This window comes from Dictyostelium purpureum (assembly GCF_000190715.1).
Source record: "Dictyostelium purpureum unplaced genomic scaffold DICPUscaffold_681, whole genome shotgun sequence".
NCBI lineage: Eukaryota > Evosea > Eumycetozoa > Dictyosteliales > Dictyosteliaceae > Dictyostelium > Dictyostelium purpureum.
Window position 1 is genome coordinate 1 of NW_003520013.1, and position 8,663 is coordinate 8,663.

The 8,663-nt window shown below is 22.5% G+C and overlaps 4 protein-coding genes across 4 annotated transcripts; 1 reads left to right on the forward strand and 3 right to left on the reverse strand.

Annotated features, from left to right (window-relative positions):
- Positions 1-1,266: 1,266 nt before the first annotated feature.
- DICPUDRAFT_85411 (uncharacterized protein) lies at positions 1,267-1,782 on the reverse strand (the record flags this gene model as incomplete). Its single annotated transcript, XM_003294925.1, has 2 exons — positions 1,267-1,608; positions 1,780-1,782. The coding sequence occupies 2 exons, from the start codon at positions 1,780-1,782 to the stop codon at positions 1,267-1,269; spliced, it is 345 nt and encodes a 114-aa protein (XP_003294973.1).
- A 1,207-nt stretch (positions 1,783-2,989) lies between these two features.
- DICPUDRAFT_85412 (uncharacterized protein) lies at positions 2,990-3,979 on the forward strand (the record flags this gene model as incomplete). Its single annotated transcript, XM_003294924.1, has 1 exon — positions 2,990-3,979. One exon carries the CDS (start codon positions 2,990-2,992, stop codon positions 3,977-3,979), a length of 990 nt encoding a protein of 329 aa, XP_003294972.1.
- Positions 3,980-4,232: 253 nt separating this feature from the next.
- DICPUDRAFT_85413 (uncharacterized protein) lies at positions 4,233-5,759 on the reverse strand (the record flags this gene model as incomplete). Its single annotated transcript, XM_003294926.1, has 3 exons — positions 4,233-5,095; positions 5,209-5,619; positions 5,696-5,759. The coding sequence occupies 3 exons, from the start codon at positions 5,757-5,759 to the stop codon at positions 4,233-4,235; spliced, it is 1,338 nt and encodes a 445-aa protein (XP_003294974.1).
- Positions 5,760-6,183: 424 nt separating this feature from the next.
- On the reverse strand, positions 6,184-8,566 carry DICPUDRAFT_160073 (uncharacterized protein; the record flags this gene model as incomplete). The annotated part of the gene is made up of 2 exons (XM_003294927.1): positions 6,184-6,372; positions 6,506-8,566. 2 exons carry the CDS (start codon positions 8,564-8,566, stop codon positions 6,184-6,186), a joined length of 2,250 nt encoding a protein of 749 aa, XP_003294975.1.
- Positions 8,567-8,663: the final 97 nt, after the last annotated feature.

The following is an 8,663-nucleotide window of genomic DNA, read 5'->3' on the forward strand; positions in this document are numbered from 1 at the left end:
TATAGTGGTTTTGGTTGGCTAGTGCAAAAATAAAAAAAACTATGATATTGAATAAATATAAAAATAAATTGGGTGAACCATTTTTTTTTTTATTTTTTTTTTTTCATAAAAATGTAAAAATGAATGTGATCAAAAAAATATATAAAAATATATATATATGTGATTGTGTGAGTGGGGTATTTTAAATATGGCGTTTATTTATTTTTGTTATGTTTCATATAAAAATCACCTCCAAATTTTACAACATGAGCTTTTTTTATTTTTTTTTTTTTTTTAAAAAATAAAAAAATTTAATTGAAATAAAAAAAATAAAAAAAATTTTGTAAACCCGCCATCACCATCATATTTTTATTTTAATTTGGGCAGAGACCATTTTACTTTTTTTTTCTTTTATTATTATTATTTTAATTCACCCTTCAATGCCTCATTAATACCTACACACCCACCCACAATTATAAATGATGCATAAAATTTTTTTTTAGAGCAACGAGAGTAAGATAATTTATGTTATTTTAATTTTTTTTTTGTTTGTGTTGTTGTATGTTGACGTTCTCTACCCACTTTTACTTTTTTTTTTTTTTTTTTTTTTTTTTTATCCTTTCTTTTTAAAGAAAAATAATATTAAAAATATCTAATTATAATAACCCAATAAAAGTTATTTTAAAAATAGCTTTTTTCTTTTTTTTTTTAAAATCATAATAAATATGATAGTTTTCGGGGGGGTAACAGTTTTTTTATAAAAAAAAAAAAAAAGAAAATTTCCTACTCCCCACTTTAAATTATAAGAGTTTAGTATTTGAATTTATATATCGAGGTTAATCCTGAAAATTATTTAATATATCACAAACATTCATTATTTACTTGAAATGAAATTATCAAAAAAATTTTTTTTTTTTTTTTTTTTTTTATAAATCTCCAAAATTTAAAAAACATATGTGTAATATGTGAATATCAAAATGGAGTTTATAAAAAAATATAAAGAAAATTGAAATAAATTTCATCCAATATTAATTAACCTGTGTTTTTTTAATTAATTATAAGCAGATTAGAGATTTATAATTAATTAATTCTGATATTTTATTTGTTTATAACCAAAAAAAAAATGTAAAAAAAAAAAATGTAAAAAGAAAGGAGGTTTTTTTGTGTGAAGTTTTTTAATTTATATACAATTAAATATTTAATAAATATATAAAATATTATTAAAATTTTATTTATTTAAAAATTATTTGTATTATTATTATTTTATTATAATTATTATTATTATTATTATTGAGCAGTTGTTTGGGTTTGTTGTTGTTTTTGTTGTTCTATATGTTGTTTATTTTGTTTCTTTTGTTCTCTTGCTTCTAATCTAGAGTGATCTTGTAAAGTTTCGACGTCAACATCATCTGCTGGTAAATGTACATATCTAACTACTGAACCTCTAATGAAACAATTTTTAACTGAAATCATATATGGATACTTTTCTTCTTCATTTACTTTAATATCTTTTAATTTAATGTTGAGAAACTGATCAACTGACTGTAATAAACCTGTAATTGAGAGGTCATTCTTTAATTCTACTGTAATTTCTTTACCTACAAGGGTTTTATAAAATGAAAAAAATAACTAAAACATAATAAAAATATAATACAATTAGTGATCAGTGATTATTAATTAATGATTGGTTGGTTATATAAAATGAATGGTAAAGAAAATAAAATGTTGGGATTTTTTTTAAAATATCATATGATAAAATGAAAGTGAGTGTAAAATTTTTTATTTTTAATATTCTATTACCATTATAAAAACTATATATATATTAAACTATTGGAGATAATAAATAGGTAGTTTTTATTGTGTGGATAGGTGATTAAAAGTAAATAGGGTTATAATTATGATAAAAATGGTTATTTTAAACCAACTGAAACTTTTTATTTTTTTTATTTTTTATTTTTTGAAAAACAAAAATATATTTATTTTATAAATCCTCTAAAAAATATGATTTTTTTTATATATAATTTAATATAGTTTTGATTTTTAAAATTCTATTATTTATAACCATTTCATCATTATGGTGGTGGTTTATAAAAGAGGAAGTTTTTAATATTGATATTATGTTATTATTATAATTCCCGCTATTGTCATTATTATTAAATCACCACAATCAATGATTAATTTTGTGGTAGAATATTATAACGAAATCTTATACTATGTGTATATTTTCATCTATATATGTTGGGGTTGGGTGAATATTGTGATTACAATTTTTGATCAAAACTCTTTAGTTTTTTTTATTTTTTTTATTTTTTTTTGTTTTAATTTTGATATTTTGTTTTGTTTTTTTGATATTTTGCCCATATCCATTTACTTTATATATTAAATATGTATTTATATGCAAATAAATGAAATTTGATTTTTTGTATATTACCATTTTTTTTAATTTTTTTAAGATAGATTTTATTAATAAATTTACAAACTAAAAAAAAAGAAAAAAATTTTAAAATAAATTAAAGTAAATGAAAAAGAAAAAAAATTTAAAAAAAATGAAAATTTTTTTTTTTTTTTTTTAATTTTTTTACAATTTTATTTTTAAAAATTAAAATTTTTTTTTAATAACACAACACAATAAGTCAATAGTGAATGGGGTGGTTTGATTCAGATTTTATTATCACATACATGTTATCTATAATTATAAAAAAATAGCACCTTCCAAAATTTAAATAAACTGAAAATTGATAAAAAAAAAAAAAAAAAAAAAAAAAAAAAGTTTTTTAAAATAATTTCCCAACCCAATAAAATTTATATATAATATTTGTATATATATTATTGTAAGTAATAAATATAATAATATATATATGATTTTTATGTATAATAATAATAATCAAATCGCTAATATACAAACCATAAATAAATATTAATAAATTTACAATAAAAAAATGAATTATTAATCTTAATTTTTTTTTTCTTTTTTTTTTTTTAATTAATAATAATATAAAGAAAAAAAAAAATGTCAACATCAAATCTAATAACAAATAATAATAAAGGTGTTATACTTGTAGATAATAGTATTGTAGAGTGTGGAATTTGTTTCAGCAATCAATTTAGTAAATCATATAGCTGCGATTTTTGTGATTTTTGGACATGCGAATCATGTTTGCCAAGTTATCTTAGTAAGCAATGTCCAAAATGTAAAAGACCATGGCCTAAAATACCAAAGAGGAATTATACCATAGAGAGATTAATAGAGGAAGCGCAGGTACCATGTGACAATTATTCAGATGGATGTACAAAAATATTCTCATTAAAAGATGAACAAAATAAAAAGAAAACACATCAAGAGCAATGCAACTATAGAAAGATAGCATGTCCATTAAACAAGATTTTAGGTTGTCAATTGGAAACCATCATCACACCAGAAGGCATGGAAAAACATTTTGAAAACCATCATCGTTTAGACAGTGTTTATCTTCATGATCAAGAACGTGAAACCGAATTTTTCCGTATGACAATGATGTCACCCCTCCCAAAAGGAACAGAGACAAGTTGTTTATTATTAAAACAAGAGCAGCATACCATTCTATTTATTTCAACTGGTGAGGGTGTATTTAGAAGCTTTCTTTTCTTATTTGTAACACCACCTCCAAAGCGCTACCAAATACGTGTTTATGGTACATCATCGTCTCAAATTAAAATAAATGATAAACCTCAAATTTGGGCCGATATTTGCGATACTCTTCCTTTAGTTAGTTTTACCATCAGCCAACAACAATATCTCAAATGGAGCCATTCAACCGCAAGTCGTTCATTCTATATTCATTTGAAGGCAATTGACGAAGAAGAGGACGAAGACGATGATGATGATGAAGAAGATGACGATGAAGAAGATGACGAAGATGACGACGAAGATGATGAGGATGATGATGAAAAAGATGATGACGATGATTCAAACTCAAAAGAAGATAAAGAAAGATTTTTAAAGAAATTAAAAGTTAAATAAACAAACCCAATAGTAATAATAATATAAATAATATATAATAATATATAATAAATATAATAATTTAATATATATCATAAAGATTATAAAAAATAATCATATAATCAATATAAATTACCGAATAAAAAAAAAAAAAATAGAAATCAAATATATATCATGATTTTTTATTTTATTTTTCTTTTTATATATCACAAAAATTATTATTTATTTATTTATATATTACTCTATTAATTGATTTTTTACAATATTCTTTTATTTAATTATTTAATGGAGTTAATTGATTTCTTATTCCTTTAAGAATACCATCTAATTGCTCTAATTCAGAAGCATTAATCTCTTCGATGTGGTGACCTAAATGTTCTATTATATTATTTAATTTGGTTTTTGATGATTGGTCATGAACAAAAGTGATAGCTACACCAGAACGACCAAATCTACCGACACGACCAATACGATGAAGATAATGGACTGGATCAGGTCTTGCATTTTCATCAAGTGGAATGTCGTAATTTACAACCAATGAGACTTGTGGAATATCGATACCTCTTGCCAAAACATTTGTAGAGATTAAAACTTTGGATTTACCCTCTCTAAAGTTTTTCAAATGTTCAAAACGTGCTTCGGTTGATAAATCCTTACCGTATAAAATTGAAACTGAATGACCATCTTCTTTCATTTTCTCGTAAAGTGTTTTTGCTGTTTGAATGGTATGAACAAATACAATACTCTGACCAATACTAATAAATCCATAGAGATCTGATAAAATAAATGGTTTATTTGATTCGCTGCCACAATCGATAAAATATTGATGAATTCTTTGAAGACCTAAATCTGATTTCTTTAATCTAATATCGACATTTGGTTCTGGTACTACATTTTTTATTAAATTTTCAACACCTTGACTAAAAGTTGCAGAGAATAAACAAATCTTAATTTGTTTTGGTAATAATCTATGAATTTGTTGAATTTGAGTTGGTACATTTTCCATACTAACAATAAAATCTGCTTCATCCATAACCACCATCTTTAAATGTTTAATTGATAATTTTCTATTTAAAATATGGGTTAAAATTTTACCTGGTGTTCCAATAATAACTTGATTTTTAACTACTGCTGGTACTATATACACCATAAATAATAGTAATAATAATAATAGTAATAATAATAATAATAATAATCGTTGGTTATTATATAATAATATCGTTTTTTATGAGTATTGTTAATAATCTTACAATCAAGCTCTGGTACATATAATAATGGTTTTATATCTGAAAATTGACCAATTTTTGAAATTACATCAAAAGTTTGTTGAGCTAATTCTTTAGTTGGACTAATGCAAATTGCCTGAGGGGCATCAATAGCTGGATCGACACAATTAAGCATACCTAATGTGAATGCTGCAGTTTTACCTGTACCTGATTGTGATTGAGCAATAAGATTATTTGGTGATTGAACAATAATTGGTAATGCTGCTTCTTGAATTTTTGATGGTTTATTATAACCCATTGCATATACACCTTTTAATAATTCTGGTTTTAATCCCAACTCATTAAAACTTTTAATTGAATACAATGGTGAATTTGGGTCACTTTGTTGAATCTCTAATTGAACATTAAATAAATCATCATCATTATTTTGAGTATCTGTATTATAAAATGTTAACATTTTAATTAATATACCTATAACATATATGTACAATCAAATAGTTATAAAACATACCATCAATCTCTTCAACATTATCTTTTTCCTCAACTTGTTCTGTTTTTTTATCAGTTTCTGACATTTTACAAAATATTTATTTATCTGTTTTGAAATAAATTAAAAAAAAATGATTGGAATTAAAAAAAATTAAAAAAAATTAAAAAAAATGATTGAAATTAAAAAAAATGATTGAAATTAAAAAAAATTTAAAAAAAATTTAAAAAAAAAAAAAAAAAAATAAATGGAAAATATATTTTTTTTTTTTTGGGTTCCCCTTTATCTCCTTTTATAATTAATTTTTTTTGATCTTTTTAATGATTTTTTTAAAAATAAATTTTTTTTTTTTTTGATTTATTTATTTAAAAATTTTTTAAAAAAAAAAAAAGCAAAATAAAAAACTATTGTAATATAAAAAAAAAAAAAAAGAAAAAAAGCTCTTCATAGCACCAAGATTTATTATTAATTTTTTTTTATTTTATGAAATTAAAAAAATTAATAATTTTAAATTATTTATAAGGACAACAGTTTTCTAATTCTGAAAAACTTGAAAAGGGTAATTTTCTTATCCATCTAAAACTGAGTGCAGCATATTTATCAACCTTTTTTTCGATGAAACCCCAAAATAATAGTACAATACCAACAATATTTGAAGTTCTATTTGATTTAAATCCCATTTCTTTTAATGAAGAGAATTTCTATTTTAAAAAAAAATATAAATAAAAAAAAAATTAATAAATTATAATTAAACATATGTGCACATATTGTATTAAATATTATATTTTAGTTAATATAGTATAAAAATTCATCTATAGTAATTATTTTACATACCTCTGTATCTTTTCTTGATTCATTTAATAAAAACTTTACAAATCTAAAACATACATTTTCCATTCTGAATGGGTGTCTTTGATTTTTTTTAGCTTCTCGGTTCTTTTTGCTAGAGTTAAAAAGTTTACTGCAATATTTACAAGTACTTATTCTTTCAAGACCCTTTTCTTCGCAATAGTCATCCAAATAATGGTATGATTGAATAATTAGGTTTTCATAATGTTTATCTCCAAGCCATTTAAAATAATTTGTACCTAAGCTTATAAATTTGAAAACTTCCATAATTTGAAATGGAGTGATGGCCAATTTACTATTATATATAGTCATCCAACAGGTGATGTTGATTTTTGATTTGTATTTTTCAACTCTGGTATCAAGTTTGTTATCTTTGTTTGTACTAAAGGCAAGACCTTCTATAGTTTTATAAACTGATTCTAACAAATCATTTGTTGAAAAGTTTTTCTTTTGACCGTCAGGTAAATCATCAGTTTTAACTTGGGGATTAACAAGATTCGATGATGCTTTTCCATTTGTTGATACTGAAAGTGGATGAGGTGATAAAATTGAAATAGTATTTGATTTAGATAATCCCTTTAAATCGCTGGATGGTGTTGATGTTGGAGGGGTAGGAGGGGTTATAGGTGTAGTTGTCGTAGTTGTTGTTGTTGTTGTGGTGGTGGTATTTAAAGTTTGCTGTTTGTTTTTATGAGGTATATATTGATATGATTTAAAATTTTGAAATTTACTATTATCTATATTATTGTCAACATTATTATCAATATTGATATCATCGTCACTATTATCATTAATATTGGATCTGAATGGGTGATTTATAACATAATCTTTTTCTTTTTGTTCATCTATTTTTTTTTTTTTTACAACAGAGTCTTGATTTATACCACTATTATTGCTATAGTTGAATACATTAAGATCCCTTTTCATATCTTTTCGATTGGTTTCATTTAATAAATAATCTACCTTAATTGTTTCAGGAATTTTAGGATTGGTTTCGTTATTTCCCTCAAATTCTTCATTATTTCTCTTTTTTTCGTTTTGTTTATTTGAAAAGTAATAGGAGTTTTGATTAAAATTGCTATCATTAATGCTGTTACTATTATTACTGAATGCTATATTACTATTATTATAAATATTGTTATTATTACTATATTCAGATGTGTTATAATTTGCCCTTGTATTGTATCTTGAATTATTTACATCATTTAAATTAATATTAAAGTCATATCTATTTTTATTTACAATATTTTTAACTTGGTCAATATAATTTGATAATGTAATATTTCTAGAGCCTTTAAAAATATCACTACCAATAAGTGATTCACTATAACTATTATAGTTTGTATTATTATTATTATTTTTATTATTATTACTACTATTGTTATTGCCGTTGTTATTGTTATTATTAGGGTAATTGTTTATTACTTCATTTGAATGAGAAAGTTGTGTGCTGTTATTGTTTTCTATATTATCAAAATTGAAATATCTTTTGGTTTGTTTTATATTATTATGAACAACTCTGTCAAAATTATTACTACTGTATGTCAATTGGTTACTATTACTATTATATGATTTTTGGCCACTAACTGAATTGGAAAAACTAAAATTATTAAGGTTTGTTTTGTCAAAAGTTGTGTTTTTATCTGGATTTCCATTTTTATTACTCTCTATATTATTGATTTCTTCGAGTGTATCTCTTCTGGGTGTAAAACTAAGATCTGGACTATTTTTTCTTTCGTTTTGGTTATTGATTTTATTATCATTATTGCTATGATTTTGTGATGGTAATTGGTCATTAAAAAAATTAGGTTTATTGTAAAAAATTTTATTACTGTTTCTACTTTGATTATCAAAGTTACTATCTAAACTAAACATATTTTCTGTATTATTGATATTTTCATTATTGCTATAACTATTATCATTGTTACTATAAATATTACCTTTATTATTATTATTACCTTTATTATTACTATTATTATGGTTATTATTATTACTACTATTATTATTAATATTAATATTGCTACTGATATTATTGTTGTTATTCATTTTGGAGATTTTTTTTTTTTTTTTTCTTTTTTTCTCTATAAAATATATAATTCAATTGTTGGGGGCCGAGAGGAACCTTTTATAAAAAAATAAAAAA